General features: G+C 40.1%; 2 protein-coding genes across 11 annotated transcripts in view; one reads left to right on the forward strand and one right to left on the reverse strand.

Annotated features, from left to right (window-relative positions):
* Positions 1-8,723, forward strand: part of MYO9A (myosin IXA) — a 239,386-nt gene extending 230,663 nt beyond the window's left edge. For all 10 annotated transcript variants that reach the window (XM_025040332.1, XM_025040333.1, XM_025040331.1 and 7 more), the window contains 3 exons: positions 2,980-3,182; positions 5,256-5,398; positions 5,957-8,723. In XM_025040332.1, the coding sequence (XP_024896100.1) occupies positions 2,980-3,182; positions 5,256-5,398; positions 5,957-6,411 (801 nt within the window). In that variant the 3' untranslated portion in view covers positions 6,412-8,723. The remainder of the gene's footprint in view (positions 1-2,979; positions 3,183-5,255; positions 5,399-5,956) is intronic.
* A 6,845-nt stretch (positions 8,724-15,568) lies between these two features.
* NR2E3 (nuclear receptor subfamily 2 group E member 3) overlaps positions 15,569-17,010 on the reverse strand; it is a 7,816-nt gene continuing 6,374 nt past the window's right edge. The window contains exon 9 of the mRNA XM_025040367.1: positions 15,569-15,701. Coding sequence (XP_024896135.1) covers positions 15,569-15,701 — 133 coding nt within the window. The remainder of the gene's footprint in view (positions 15,702-17,010) is intronic.

The raw sequence follows: 17,010 nt of genomic DNA on the forward strand, positions 1-17,010 counted from the left end.
TATGCATACAAGGCTATAACTTTTAAGGTAGGCAAAGTTAAACTGTATCCCACAGACTTTGATATCGTTTAGTTCAAAATATTTTATTTCTATTGTGGTTTCTTCTTTGGCCGTGTGTGTTAGAAGTCTATTTCTTCATTTCCAAATGTATGGAGACTTTTAGTTTTCTCTTTGTAACACTTCTTAACATTTACCTTGTCAAGAATTAATATAGCCATACCAGTTTTCTTTTGATTAGACATTGTGTATCTTTTATTCCTATCCTTTTACTCTCAGCCTTTCTGAATTCTTATGTTTCAAATGTGTTCCTTATAAACTTGGTATAGCTGGATTTTGCTTTTTAATATAGTCTGATCATCTTCATATTTTAGTGAGAGCATTTAATCTATTTACATTTAATGTAACAACTGGTGTATTTGGATTTAAATCTCCTATCTATTTATTTATGTGCTTTTTTTAAAACCTGATACATACTCCTTTTCTTTCTTTTTTGTCTTTTTTCTTTTGACTATCTTTTATTATTTTTTGTTAGTTTAGAAGTTTTTACACTCTTTACTCTTATTTTTGTTGTAACCTAAAGATTACAACAAAAATCTATTCCCTATCTAAGTCTGTTAATTGGTATTTTTATCTTTTTTTCAGATAATGCAAGGACTTTAAATGCTTTAGCTATTATATTATATAGTTGCTATTGTTGTATTTTGAATGATCTGTATCTTTTTAATCGAACATGTTATTTTTATGTTTTATGCAGTCAGTATTCATTTAGACTTACATATTTATTGTTTTCATTTCTTTTCATTTCTCTTTCCTTGACTTCTTGGGCCACATTTATCTGCCTTTTAGTATTAATTTAGTGCAGGTTTGCTGGTGCAAGTTCCCTTAGTCTGTCTGAAAATGTTTTTATTTCAACTTCATTCTTGAATTCATTTTTGCTATGTATAGCAGTTACTTTTTTCTTTCATCACTTTAAAAATGCCATCTATTGTTTTCTGCTTTCCATTGTTTCTATTGAAAAGTAAGCCTTGTATCTATGTTCTTTGTTGCAGGTTCTTTTATTTTTTCTTAACTGCTTTTAAGATTTTCTCTTGGTTTTGATTTTTAGCAGTTGTGTCTAGGTGTGGACTTCTTTTTATTTATCTTTCTTAGAGGTTGAAGGCTTTCTTCAGTCAGTAGGTTGATACATTTAATTGGGTTTAAAAAATGCTCTGCCATTATCTCTTCAATATTTCTTCTATAGGATTTGTCTCCTCTTGTATTTTTACATATGGCAAATCTTTTTATTGTGTCCTTTCTTTTACCTTTTCTGAATTTTTTTCAGAAAATTGTTTTGTTTTCCTAGCTTGGTTTTTTGTATTTTCTTCTGATCTGACTTCCAGTTTACTAATTCAACTATGTCTGTCTCCTTTAGCATGGTTATTTTAAGTCTGTCTTATGGCCACGATGTTTGGGGTCATTGAGGGTTTTGTGTTTTCTGTTGTTTTTACTGATTTTCGTTTACATTGTCTTGTCTCCTTTTTTGCGTGGTTACCTTTGATTGTGTCTCAGACATAGTATTTGAAAAATTCTTTATAAAAATATTTTGAGGCCTGAGCTGATGTTACTTTCTTCCAAAGAGTGATTTCATTTATTTTCTGCCAGGTGCTAGGGCACTAACAATCTGGGATTACTTTAATCCAATTTTAGGGATTACAGTTTTCTGTACCATTCAAATGACTTAAAGCTAGGCTGCAATATCTGCAAAGACTATTATAATTCCAGTTTGCCCTATGACTAGGATACAAACCTTGAGGATTCGAGTATCAGGCATGAAGATTTTACCAAGTAGCAGCCCACACCTTTAATGTGGGTCCGGACTCCAGTTTTTATTCTCTATCCCAAGGGTTGGCAATCTCTTTCTATACATGACCAGAAAGTAAATATTTTAGTATTTTCTGGTAAATATTTCATAGTCTTGGTTGCAACAATCAATGCTGCCATTATTCTGCAGAAGAGCCATAGAGAATGCGTGAATTAATGACCATGAATGTATTCCGATAAAACTTTGTTTACAAAATCAGGCACGAGGCCAGATTTGGCCCATGGGCCTTCGTTTGCTGACTCCTCTGTGTAGTCTGTCAGAAGCTCTGCTCAGACTCTCAGCCACCTCTTTTAAATTTAGATTACCCCTAATGCTGGGCTAGCCTCTCCTTGGCCTACCTTGTTAGCTCTACAGTGCCTTTAAGAATATGTCGGAGTCTTTTTATATTTGGTCCCATGATTCTGGTTTAATCTGAAATACCTAGACTGCCATTATCAGAAGCTAAAGTTACATACAAGGTAACCAATTTAAAAGCAATAAGATTTTTCTCCCCTCTGATCTTAAGAAGTTTCTTGAGTTGTTCTCAGAGAATATCTCTCACTAGCACCCTTTGATATATAAATGACTTTTTTAAAATATTGAAACCGAGTTTCAGGATTTGTTTCTGTAATCTTCCTAGAGAGGTTGCACATTCCAAGGTTAAAGGTAAAGAGCAGTGTTGTCCATCAGAGATTTCTGTGGGGATGGAAGTGTTCTGTATCTGCACTGTCCTGTGTGGTATCTACTGGCTACCTGTGGCTCTCGAGAACTTGAAATGTGGCTAGTGTGAATGCAGAACTAAATTTTTACTTATTAAATTTTAATTAATTTAAATTTAAATAGCCATGTGTAGATAATTAGTTTCGAGTGGATGCAGCTTAGATTAAAAGAAGAATCTCGTCTCAGTACACCGTGTGTTCTCACACTCCTGCCCACTGAAATATCCATTTGCCAGTGCTCTTGCAAGAAATACTTAACCTAAATGTGTTCAATGGATGGTATCTCACTAAATATCTTAGGCCTCGTAGAATGTTTCCATTTATTTCATAAGTGGGATGGAAGTAGACTTGTTATCCCAAGTGGGCCATGTAAAACTAAAGTCACTCAATTTACTTTCTAACATGTATTTTTCTTTGCAGGGAAAGGGGCGTATTCGTCGAGGAAACTATGCAAGTCCATCTTCTCCTGTTGTAGTTCAGTTGCCCTCCATGTCTGATGTCCCAGAAGAGACGTTGACTAATGAGGCAGCCATGGAGACTGACATCACAGACCAGCAGCAAGCAGCTATGCAGCAGGAGGAGAGAGTACTCACCGAACAGATTGAGAACCTACAGAAAGAGAAGTGAGTTTCCAGGAGGAAAGGGAGTGACCAGTTGTTATCCATCTTCATTTTCTTCCTTCTATCCTTTCTTTATTTTTCCTTATTTATTAAATATCTCCTGAGTGTCAAGCACTATGTCAAGTGACACGGGATGTGGAGATGACAAAGACATGTTGCCTGTACTCAAGTAATAGTGTGAAAGTTGTCACCACAAGGAAGGAAGTTCTATGAGCAGGGAGATCTGAAGCTGCTACAGTGATGATTCTAGACAGGCTGACGGGGACAGTGTGTCAGTCTTAGCCAGGATTCCTAACAGGTCAGAGACCAGCCTTGGTGAACAGATTTGTCTTATAGGAGGAATAAGGACTCCCAGGCTTAGACAAAGTCTCTTCCAAGAATGGGCATTACTCAGAATTCTGTGAAAGACAGTTATCATCCAAAGATCAGTACAACCACGGGGCCAGCAACTAGATGGACAGGTTAGGGTGGCACCTCTAGTGGAGGCCGGGGTACTGGGTAGGGAATTTGTTGCAGTTTAGGGGAGGGACAGATAAGCAGCTCTGTGGCCTCCACCATCACTGGAGCAAGGGTGAATAACACTAGATCTTGGGATCATATGAATATCCCATGGTTTTCCCTGAAGGTACTGTGTACCCGTTCTGAGTGACAGTGATGACCCTTAAGTTTTAAAGGGATTTTTATTCCTGAGTTATAGGATCGCAGGTTTGAGAGCTTGATTCATGTGGGGATCTGAGTCTGTTAAAGTACTTTCACCTGTCAGGACTGATTCTTGATTTAGGCAAGCCGAAAAAGCAGCTGGGGCCAACTGTGCAGAATGTGATAAGGCAAAAGTGCAGTACGCTGACTGGGCTATTTGATATCAGAATGATCTAAATGGAAGACCTACTCCATACAGCTTAGATAAATGTGGTGTTGGAGATGTTGAAGGATGAATAAGAATTTGTAGGAAGGAGAAAGTCCAAAGAGAGGGAAAAAATATGAGCACAGTCTCAGAGGTGTGAATGCACATGGCTTATAATAAATGTATTGCCGTAATGAGTTTCTGGTGAGATTATCCTTGAAAAGGTTATCTGTGAATCTCAAGCTAGGTATTGGAGGTATTGAAGGATGAATAATGAAAGCTAGGCAGAATGGAAGCGAACCTAAATGGTTCTGAAAAGGAAGAGACTTGGTGAAAAAGGGAGTAAGAGTTGGAAGGATAAGGAGGTTGTGGACAAGTGGAGTATTGGATTCAAAGCTGGTATATTTCCAGGTAATAACAAACTCTAGGATCTGCTCTTTGGAGAAAGTTTTCTATATAAAGTGGAGGAAAGGTTGTTAGAAGGTGCAGACATAAAGGAACTTTGGTGTTAGGGTATTAAAGTAAGCTGTTACAAAGATATTGATTGAATTAGATTAGGTAATGTCAGGCATAGTGAGAACGCAAGATTAGGAGCCAGATACCAAAGACTTCAGGGAATGAGAGAGCATGACTGAGGTAGGTCTGTGATTGATGAAGAGAATAGAGAATCTATGAGTGGAGATGGCTTAAACTTCAAAGGAGAGAAAAGATAAATCATTGTTTTACTTCATCCAGAGGCCTTTCTGTGGTCAAGATAGAGAGTATAATCTGTAGCCAGTTAGTAAAGTTTAGGGGAAATAGTTTAAAAGCTGGAAGGAATCTTAGAGATTATCTGGCTTAATCACTTTGTTTTGTAGATGGGGAAACTGAAGTCCAGAGAGAGGAAAGTACTTTCCTGATGCATTATGAATGAGTTTAGAACCTTCATCTCCTTACTATCAGCCCGGAGTTCATTTTACCAAAAGAGCTGACAGCTGCAGCATCTTTCCCCACCTCATCCTTAGCCCTATTATAGGTCCAGCCTTTGCTATCAGTTTTTCCTTTGGTCCGTGTAGTTTTAGCCTTCACCATTACTATGACTTACAGAGCCTTATCGCCACCCTGCAGGGGAACAGTAAAAAATGTGACTGTTTTTGCTACTTAACTTGCCTGACTTTCATGGAAAGTCTTTTCTCTTGTCTTCTTTCCACTTCTTATCATATACTAATTGATTTCTTGATTGTGTCCTATAGGGAGGAGCTAACATTTGAGATGCTTGTACTGGAACCCCGTGCCTCTGATGATGAAACTCTTGAGTCTGAGGCTTCCATTGGGACTGCTGATAGCTCAGAAAATTTGAATATTGAGTCTGAAGGTGCCATCTCTGAGAAATCAGGTAAATGAACATGTTAGTCCAAAGGCTCCGGATTTGTTTTGCAAAGGACGATTAAGGATTCCAACGCTAAGACAGTCTCTTTCCAGAATGCCTTGACCTTATGTGAAAAGGTGACAAAGTCCTAAGGAGTTGAAATATACTGATCTTTGTGAAGCTTCCATATAAATCGTTCGTTAGAGAAAGTTTTCATTGTAATGTACCTTTTTGGTAATTTAATGTTTTCTCCTGCATTTACCAGTGAAAAGCCAGTTACCACAACAATGTTGTCTTACTGACCCCATTTTCTGTTTTCTAAGGGTGGTAGATTTTTAAATGATACAGTTGTAGTCCTCTTCAAATGGCATAGTCAAACTCCAGACTTCCTTGGAGTTGATTCTGAAATGATATGTAGAAATGGATGGTAAGTTCTTCCTGAATTATGCACAAAGTAGGTCAGGCTGATCCCTCCAAATTGTAGTCCACCCAATTTCATGTATGAACAGTGACACCTGTTCATTACATGATGATTTGCTTTAGAGGGAACTGTTGTTTACAACTCTGATCTCTTTTCTGCATTAGAGAGAAGCTTAGCCTTTAGCTCCATGAAGGCAGCCAACAAGTCTGAACCTTCTACCCAGTTGCGAAAGCAGTTCAGAAAGCAGCATGACTCTTTAGATTCAGTGGACTCTTCAGTCTCCTCGTCTAACACTGTATCTTCTCACGGGACCAGAAAACGATTTCAGATTTATTCCAAATCTCCATTCTACCGAGCTGCCTCAGCCAGTGAGGCCCTGGGAATGGAAGGGCCGTTGGGCCAGGCCAAATCCACGGAAGACAGACCTCAGTTCATCAGCAGAGGAACCTTCAACCCTGAAAAGGGCAAACAAAAATTAAAGAATGTGAAAAATTCTCCTCAGAAAACCAAAGAGACCCCAGAAGGGACAGTCGTGTCTGGCCGCAGGAAAACCGTGGACCCGGACTGCAGCTCCACACAACAGCTAGCTCTCTTTGGAAATAATGAGTTTATGGTCTGAACTGGCAAATGAGTGTCCCTTCATGGCTACAAAGTGGTAAACATGCCACATCTTTGGGGCCTCTTCTGATCACCTCGTCCACAAGTAGTTCATCTTAAATGTGATCCTGCCTCTTGCCCAAGCATACAACCCAGACCTTGTGCGCTGGACTCCGGGGCCTCTTGCAGAGATGGAAGGGCCTTTTTGAAGCCTGCTGGGGGTGGTGCCAGCTGTGCCTTGGCTGCTGTATTTGACTAGAGATTTCACTAAACAAAGCCACCTAGGGCCTGGAGCTTTGGGTCAATTGTGGAGGTCTTTGTAGTTGCCTCTCTCCCATCTTCTTTCACTTCCCAGAGGTGGGCATGGAACTGGGGGGTGCATTGTGGGCCTGAGGGACCCACTGATTTATGTTTGAAGAGAACATAAATCTTTCTTAACCATGAAAGCAAAAACCTTTGGGTTTATTTTGAGATAGTTAGGAGGTGGGGTAGATATACTTTTTTTCCCCAAGGATTTATAAGCAAAAATTTTTGAAAAAAACTCCAATGTATATTCTGGGGAAAGTAAAAGCAATTGTTTTCATTAAGCCATCAGAGCATGTCTCAGACATCTGGGTACACAGTGAAAAAGAGAGCACATGTTTTGTTTTTTGATGATGTCGATGTAATAATAATTCTGGTTTAACTCCTGGTTAGTTCCTGCCAAGTATATTGCATGGGCTGAAGATTCAGTAGCCATACTGTTCTCATATTCCTTGGTCCTAGGATCAAGTTCCTCTGATTTTTTTTAAATGTCCCAGAGATATGGTGATCCCTAAACATGAGGGTTTCACCCTAATCCATCCAGGCTTTTCTCTTTGTATAGATTAAACTGAAGATCACATATTCATGCTGGTGAATTTCAGCCACACATTCAGGCAGATAATGTGACCATTTAATCACTTCTCCCAAAACATTCACACACAGTACTGCATGAATAAGTAAGTGTTACGGAAAGCTGCCAAAAACAAGAGAAAAGTTTTAATATGACCCATCTAACTTTTGTCTTCTTTTCCTCAGACCATCAGTATTAAATAGGTTTAAAAAAAAATCAAGGACTACTTGAAGCTATTTTTGTTAATATTCTGGTTGCTGAAGTTTACTGTAAATATGTATATATAGTGTGCATATTTCTTTTTAACTTTATGCTTTCCTCCTCCCCATGGAATTTCTTCCTACAGATTAGAGATCATTGGACAGGGAGGTGAGAGCCACTCATCCCTGGGTTGAGGGACAAGTCAGACCGTCTTTCACCACTGGGTGTCTCCATACACCTGAGCTATAATAGCGTTTTAAGCTTCTTAGCATTCATGGGATTAGAAATCTGTTTTTGCTATTTATGATATATGAGAAATGACACATGATACCCTTTCTTGAGATAAATATGTGAAAATGTTTATTTTTGAAGTTACTAAATACTTCTTGTCTAACTACCACGTGCACTGTTCTGAAAAAGAGCCTTTACCATCTGTAACCTGAATTTTGGTTATTTGTCCTTTTCATGCCTCTTTGATTTGAAGTTATGGAAACATTAAGACTTTTGTTAAGGCAGAGTGTCTCCTGTTACACAACACTGAACCTCATGCCACTGCCTGAGTGGTTATTGTCAAGCCCCGGAGGTGACACTTGGAACATCATTCTGAGTGGCAGCTAAAGGTAGCAGGAATCTTAACCTGTCCCTGGTTTGGGAGCTAGGGAAAGGAATCTTTTGAAATCTCCAGAATGATGATGGTTAGTGAGTAAATATTCAATTTTATATCCCGCAAACATCTGCCACCTTGTTTATGCTGTCCTAAGGAGTAATAAATGTAAAGCCTTTAAAAATCTGAATTCTGGAGAATCTTCTAGAGGAAAACCCAACCCCTCAGCATGGTTGTGTCAAAGTGGGATCGCTGCTGCTCCGGGCCCTGGCCAGGCCACGCGGTCTCTTCCAGTATTCGTGGGAGAGTAGTGTTCTTCTGGGCATGACTGCTACACTCCGCTTGCTCCAGACATTGGTTAAGTACCCTACAAATAAAAAGAGATTACCCTTGTTGAATAATTTTCTTTGGCCCAGAGAAATGGACTGGAGAACACATCTTGGCAAATGTTCTCCTTCTAAATCTTTGTGGATTTTGTTGTTGTTGTTGCTGTTGTTTTTTGCAAAGTAAGTTTTTGGCAGTTAAAAAACTACTTATATCAGTCACTTTATAGGAACTCAGCAATGGATGTTAAGAGACTTTATAATTTTTCTCAGGGACCTGAAACCTGAATTTGGATAAAATTAAATAAAAAATACTTGTTTTTCGGTTGCTAGATTTGTGGATTTCTAGTCATTTAACAAGATGCCAAAAAGGAGGGTGGTGGGGAGAAAAGATCACGTAATTGTAAGATTGGGAAGGAAGTGTGGGACCCTCCCTATGAAGGAAAGAAAGCCTGTCTTATAGAACAACAGGCATTGTTGGCTTGGTAAGGAGATGAGATAAATATGTGAAAATGTTTATTTTTGAAGTTACTAAATACTTCTTGTCTAACTACCACGTGCACTGTTCTGAAAAAGAGCCTTTACCATCTGTAACCTGAATTTTGGTTATTTGTCCTTTTCATGCCTCTTTGATTTGAAGTTATGGAAACATTAAGACTTTTGTTAAGGCAGAGTGTCTCCTGTTACACAACACTGAACCTCATGCCACTGCCTGAGTGGTTATTGTCAAGCCCCGGAGGTGACACTTGGAACATCATTCTGAGTGGCAGCTAAAGGTAGCAGGAATCTTAACCTGTCCCTGGTTTGGGAGCTAGGGAAAGGAATCTTTTGAAATCTCCAGAATGATGATGGTTAGTGAGTAAATATTCAATTTTATATCCCGCAAACATCTGCCACCTTGTTTATGCTGTCCTAAGGAGTAATAAATGTAAAGCCTTTAAAAATCTGAATTCTGGAGAATCTTCTAGAGGAAAACCCAACCCCTCAGCATGGTTGTGTCAAAGTGGGATCGCTGCTGCTCCGGGCCCTGGCCAGGCCACGCGGTCTCTTCCAGTATTCGTGGGAGAGTAGTGTTCTTCTGGGCATGACTGCTACACTCCGCTTGCTCCAGACATTGGTTAAGTACTACCCAAAAAAAAAGAGAATATCCTTGTTGAATAATTTTCTTTGGCCCAGAGAAATAGAGTGGAGAACACATCTTGGCAAATGTTCTCCTTCTAAATCTTTGTGGATTTTGTTGTTGTTGTTGTTGCTGTTGTTTTTTGCAAAGTAAGTTTTTGGCAGTTAAAAAACTACTTATATCAGTCACTTTATAGGAACTCAGCAATGGATGTTAAGAGACTTTATAATTTTTCTCAGGGACCTGAAACCTGAATTTGGATAAAATTAAATAAAAAATACTTGTTTTTCGGTTGCTAGATTTGTGGATTTCTAGTCATTTAACAAGATGCCAAAAAGGAGGGTGGTGGGGAGAAAAGATCACGTAATTGTAAGATTGGGAAGGAAGTGTGGGACCCTCCCTATGAAGGAAAGAAAGCCTGTCTTATAGAACAACAGGCATTGTTGGCTTGGTAAGGAGATGAGCCATAACTCTTAAAAAGTGTGAGAACTAAGTGCTGTATCTCCTTCCATTTGATCTTAACGGGTTCTCTCTTGGTTAAAGTTATGTCACCACGAAGTGATGCATGCATTATAGTCACTTACGATTAAGATATTTAACTTTGATACATGTCATATCTGTGTTTCCTATTGCTTCTCCTTTGCTTGTTTTCTTTGATCTCAAATGCCTCCAAAAAAAAAAAAAAATCCTTGCATGGCAGCCATGAGGCAGCCCCCCACTTGGAGCCCATGCCCTGAAATGCAGAGCATTCTGTTTTTGTCACACATTCCCAGCCCCAAACAAAGCCTGGATTTTTAATTCTCCCTGTAAAGCCAACATATTCCTTATCATGGAAAATGTAATGGAAACAGAGAAGTGTAATTTTGGGATCATACTAGGTATCAACAAAGTAAAGCGCATTAATAACTAATACAGGAAGGGTTCAGGGAGGTGACATGCTTAGTTTGTAATGCACCTTGTACTTCCTGCCGTTTTAATTATTTTGCCACTTTGGGCTTCTGAGAACATAAAGGGAGATACAGCTTCCCTGAGTCTTACAGAGGCAGAGGGACCAGAATTCAGGGAATGGGACCAGAAGCCTCTCCTTGTGCTTCAGAAACCAATTACAGCTCTTGCCCTGCTGGGAGGTTAGTGGAGACCTCTCTATTCTATCGCAATAGGGTTGTTTTCGTGTCAAAGACAGAAGAGGGTCCCAGAAACTTGCTGAAAATAAGAGGTCCAGCAAGATGCCACAGGCCTACTGCAGTGCCTGTAGGCCATGGTTTTTTTTTGTTTTTTTTTTTTAACTATAATAAATGTGGACATTTCACAAGCACTTTGGTGAACCGGAGAGAAAAAAGTATCCTCAGGCTGTGTTCAAAGCTAAGAGTTTTAATTTTAAAAAGAAATATAGTTCAAATGGCTTCCCTCATCCTCCTCTCTTTTTTTCTGTTAATGGGGAGCTGGACATGCATATGTCATTCTGTGTCAGCCCATAATTTTGTGACAATTCCCCAGCGCTGTCTCCAGTGCCACGCTAGCTGTGATGGTGAAATTTCTCTGTATTTGTGGGAGTCCTCTGTCTCTATGCCCCTAAAATACTCTTCACTACTTTCCTCTGAAACCACTCCTACATTTGATTTGTTTTTAAAGGGTAACAGCAAAATGATCACTGTGGACATGGATCTGTTAGGTCTTGTTGGTCTCTTGGTTGAAACTGTTTTCCAAAAAGCCCCACTAAGGGGCCTGTCACCTTGCTATCCATCCATCCTTGATACCGATTCATCAGCCCTCTTAGGTCATCTAAAAGTTGCACCTTTTGAACAAAGTAGTTGTATTCACTAGGGGAAAGGTGTGTATTACACATTAGTATTATATTATTTTAATGGATTTAAAGTAATTTATAAGTATGCTGAGTGTAAATTTTTAAAAGACGATTGTAAAAGGACATATCCTGTGATATATAATATTTTACTGTTAAACAGAATAATTCTATAAGAAGAATGATTTCACCCACGGAACCGATTGCTGATACAATCAACAGGCACTTTGTAATTTCCTTTTTTTTTTTTTTTTAAAAAAAAAGAGAGGGGGGGAGCAAGAACATCATCTGTATAAAGTCCAGTTTGTGTCACTCAAAATATGCACTGTATGCCTACACAAAAGCAGCTTTGATGAACAGATCACTCCAATGGCTCATTAAAGAACAAACGCTTCCAGAAGCAGAAATACGTGTGGTTTGTTTTCTGACCGTCCTGGCTCCTGCCCCAACTTGCTCCAACCTGATCCCAAGAAACAAAGAATTTTGTTAGTTAAACTGATTTTTGTTTTAAAGGAAAGGACTTAAAATTGACAAAGTGCAGAGATGGGAGTTATTGGAAGTCAAATGAATCCAAGCGAAGGTGAGATTCAAGCTGTTCATTTTCTGTAATGGACACTAGCCGCAAGCCGGGCAGGGAAGACAATAAGTCTACATTTAGGGTCCTCACCAAAAAGGGACCCGAGGAAGTAGCAACATCTGCTAGTAGAGGGCCCAAGAACTCAAACCCAGTTTGTTTTTGTTCTGCTGCTCGACTGCATGACTTTGGGAGAGTCATTTGCCCTCTCCGAATGTTCGTTTTCCTATCTGGAAACACGTTCTCTTCCCCAGGTCTACTTCCTGGTTAACTCCTACTGACTCTCAGGTCTCAGCGTGAAACAGTTGTCCTCGGAAATTTCCTCTTTTACCTTGAACTGGGTTAGATGTGTTCTCAGTAGCTCCTGGTATTCGTGGTATTAAAAAAAAAAAAAAGCCTGTTCGATTTAAGCTTTGCAAGGCAAGAAATGCGCCTTTCTCTCTGGCTCTTAGGTTCCCCAGCACCTAACAAAAGCTGCCAGCACATAGATATTGGATAAGAGCGTTGAATGAGATCAGAGTTTCTCAAATGCCAAAGCAGGTCTAAGGTAAAAAGGGAAAAAAAAATGTAAATTTTTCCCTAACACCAATATTATTCAGTTTTTAAATTCTGAGATTATCCTTCCTACTTCTTTTTAGTTTACATTTACATTTTTGCGTTAAATTACATCATAATGGTAAGGATATAGTGCATTGTTTCTTTAAATTTCCTTAAGTGTCCAAATAAAACCTAGAAATGCCACTTGTAAAACTTGGCCCTGTGCTTACTGAATTTCCAATAAACCTTTCCAATTATGAAGATGAGAGCATGAAGGTGTATGGAGAAGCAAGTTATGAATCGACCAAAGCTTTGACTTTTTTAAAAAAATGGTTCTTTCTCCTAGATTAGGAAGCAGTGCAGTGTCTTAGAGCCAGGGACGTAACCATCCAAGTAGATAAGATACTTGTGAATCTGTTTAATCTTGTAGGCATCTTGGATGCCTAGTCGAGGAGTATGTCAGTTCTCAATCCACTCAACAAATATTCACCGAGCACCCGTCAGCACCAATGGGGGGTGCACTGGTGAACAAAACAAACTCCCTGTCCCGGTGGAGCTTGTGTTTTAGTGGGGAAAACCAGTGATGCCCACTTGACGGAGACTAGACATCCCTAATAACTGGGTTCCCCTATCAGGCTACATTCATCGATTGGAATGGTTGCTTCTTGGCATCTTTGAGTCTTTCTCTGCCCTTTCTACCTTTAAATGGTCTGACGATTCTGGCTGAAAAGAAAGGCCCAGCTAGGCCCACATACTTCTGCGTGCTTCATAACCAAAGACGTTTCTGTCATTGAAGGCAAACAAGAGCTTTCATAGCATCCCCTCGCCTAGCAAGGGTCCTAGATGCAATGAAAGAGAGCTGTTACCCATCCGAATTTCAGTGAGCCATTTTACAGCGAAAGGTTGGATAAATCCAGGAATCAACAGAGCTGCACTGTAGTAGGAAAACAGAAGCCACTCAGTATAGTCCAGGTGAGTAAGACTTCGTATAGGAATTAGGGACTTAACATAAACCTTGGAAGAGCTGGGGAAACCAAGGTCAGAGAGGCTCCCACAGAAGGTTGGGAAAACCAACACAGACCGCAGCCAAAATGTCCAGAGTTCCCTAAGAGCTCACCTGGAAGCTACCACGGTTCCAAAGAAGGCTTCTGTGAGATCTCTATCACACAGATTCTGCAGCAACTGCCTCTGGAGAACAATGGCTTCTCACTTACCTTCCACATCTCATGTGAGTGCCCTCCTCCTCTTAGCAAACCACTGGGGAAGGGATTCTGGGAAATGCAGTTCCTGGAGTCTCTGCAAGGAACACAAGACCTTGGCGGGGGAGGGGTGGGAGTTGGATATTGATGCCAGGTTGACAGTAGACAATCCAGCTTACACCTCTAATTCCCCAAGCTTTCCTACTGGAGATCCCAAGCAATTTCCTTCCCAAGTGTAGAACTGCACACATCCCAGATACTACCTGGAGAACTTCAGCAAGCTGCCTTTGCCGTCTCATTCTCAAAAGCAAGACCATAAAATAAATGTACAGGATACATGTCTGGTTCAACCACGTTTCTTGCTAAAGTGCCTTTGCTCAGGCTTTCTACATAAAGGCCTTTAAACCTTATGGATAAAACCTCTGATAGGGAATTGGCTAGTTTAATGACATTATAGATATTAAATGACCCAAGTAACTGAGGCAAGTCTGGTACTTTTAGAAGATGAAGAGTCTCAAGTAGTTTGAGTGCTTAAGTGTGATGAGCTTAAGCTGGACAGGGTTTTCCATACTCTTTCCTCTCTGGGCACCGACCTAGCTATTGTCATTTCCAAAGCACAGTGTTCTGAACCATTCTTCCTCCATCAAGATAGGATAGCTCTGTCAGCTAGGAGAATTCACACATAGGCCAAAGAGCAAGAAACCCCTAGGATTTCACGGATTTCTCACATGACCTTTTCCTTCTTGACTTCAAGCATTTCTTCTTTTAATACAGAAAATGTGACAGACTGTTCAGTGGATCCCAGGGTTAGAGGGGGTGTGGGGAGGAGGCAGTGCCAGAATTGAGCAGAGTTAAGATTTTCACTTATAAATGGGGCTGATTGGTCCCTCCCCCAGAGTTAATCTGAGGATTAAATAATAATGTACAATCAGTGCTCAGTTCACTGTCTGGTATATAAAGTTCCTGATATATGTTATCTTTATTATTATTATTATTATTTTCTAGGTTTCTGGGTCTGTCTTTGAAAAGGACTGAGGTTTGTCTTAGTTTCATCTTTCATCAGGAATTAAGAAGTTGAGATTCCCTTCGCAAGAAATGCCTTGAGCTACCTTGTGTTGAGTTGGATGGTGTTCACTTTTATTTATGGAGAGGTGAGGAAGGCTAAGAAAGAGAAAGATCGAGAGAAGCCATGGAATGGTGCCATCTGGAGAGAAGCTGTGGGATTGAATCCTGTGGGAGATGTTTCACTAGGCTTGAATTCATTGCACCTAGACTCCGACTTGGAGTGGAAACCGCATGGAACCCAAGACCCTATGCTCATTCCTTCAATGTCCTCAAAAGGAGAGCCTTGGCCACATTCATTTTCTCGTTTTTGTGTTTTTACTTTTTTAATCGAGGCCTAACATAATACAGTGAAGTACACAATTCTTACATGCACAGCCTAAATAATTTTTATGAATGAATAAATTTGCGAAACTACCACCCAGATCAAAATAAAGAACATCTCTAGCACACCAGAAGGCTCCCTTGGGCCCCTTCCCAATCATCCCACCTCTCGCCCCAGAGGTAACCACTATTTCAACTTCTATCACCATTAGTCTTTGTTCTGGAACTTGTGTAAATGAAGTTTGTGCCTGGCTTCTTTCGTTCAACTTTTATGCCTGTGAAGTTAACCCGTATCGTCACATGTATTGGTAGTTCATTCTTTTTTATTTGTTTTCCATTATATGAATATAGTATAATTTATTAACCCATTCTACTGTCAATGTACATTCTAGGGCTATTATGAAGAAAACTGCTATGAATATTCTCGTAATATCTTTTAGTGGACATTTCTGCCAGGTACACACACCTGCAAGTGGAATTGCTGGGTCACAGGCAGGCCAATGTTTAACTGCAGTAGATTGTTTTCCAAAGTGCCTGTACCCATTTCACTTCCGCCTCCATTAGTTTTTGAACATATCACAGAGGAGCTTTTCCATTGGAGTATTCCCTATGGTCTTGCGGAAAAAGAGGAGCTCAACACGTTCAGAAGTGATAAACCTCAAAGACGGGAGGAGCAGGAGCAATTTCCCGAACCTGAACGGGAGAGAGGACACCATCAGTTTTACTATCAGCTTTCTGAGAAGAGGGTGGTGCCCTCCTAGGAAAGGCGGAGTGGGGGGGGGGGCGGGGGAAGGGGAGGAGAGGACGGGAGAGGCACCAGGGAGTGTAAGGAGGAATTTCAAGGCAAGGCCCCATTCACTAGAGGTGTTGCTATGGCCCCCCTCCAATGTGTAGTTGAGGAATGCAATGAAATAGTGAATAAATACTTTTTATTATGTGTAAAGATTATAAAGTGAGTTCTTTATACTTGTAATATATGTGAACATATTATTATTAATCATGCATATGATTATCATGATAATTATGTGATGATTAATACTATCTATATTTGAGTAGAATATAAATTCCCCTTGGGAAGCCACCCAGGATGATAGAGTAACCATTAGTGAAAATGTTCCGAAGTGGAAGCATAATTTTTATGGCTGAGATACTCATCCAGAAAATAAGTAATTGTACTTTGAAATAAGAACAATTTGCCAAGGCGCAGAAGGTGGGTGGCGAAGCCTTAAGAGAATGATGGGATTGTACCTTCCTTGGGTAGGAGACCTGACAGCCGGGGTCAATGCCCAATGCCGAGGAGGCTGCTTCCTCCAAAGTGAGGCCCCTCCCTGCCCAACTTCCCCCATGGGGGTGTATGAAAAACCCTCCCCCCTCACTCCCAATCACCCACTGAACTCGTTTTGCCAGCCCAAGGGCTTGCTTTCCCTTGTGAGTGCAAATAAGTGGCACTGAGCATTCCCATACCCCTCCCTGTGCCTTCCTCTCTTCCGTGTTTCTGATCTAAAGAGGTTTAGGAAGAAGTAGCTATGAAGTCAAGTGGAGAAATTGGTTTTCACCCTACAGGAATCGAGTCACTAGCTGGTCTGAAATTAGATCTAATGGGTCACAACCAGTCTTTAACATACTCAAGTATGAGAATAAATTATACAAAGTAAGGGCAGGTATTATTTGGTGGAAATTTGTTTCACTGTTTATGTATGTATTGGGTTATGATGGAAATTGTTTTTCTTCTGAGTAGTGCTGTTTTAAAAAACTGAAATATGCTGGCCTAGAGAACCCAAAATCACTCTGTTCTGCCTGTCGTTGGTACTAAACTGCTATAGAAGTGACATAGAAAATCTTAATCAGAATTTTGAAATTTGACACAAAACCAGCATGCCCTGACATCTCTGGGAGCTGATCCAGGCAGAAACGGCTTAGAACAGCTTCTGCTCTCTGCTGTCTGTGATGGCCATTCTCAGGCTGCTGGGTCATCTTGGAACAGTGTTCTTCCTATGCCTAT

Source organism: Pteropus alecto, unplaced genomic scaffold, assembly GCF_000325575.1.
Source record: "Pteropus alecto unplaced genomic scaffold, ASM32557v1 scaffold38, whole genome shotgun sequence".
Taxonomy (NCBI): Eukaryota; Metazoa; Chordata; class Mammalia; order Chiroptera; family Pteropodidae; genus Pteropus; species Pteropus alecto.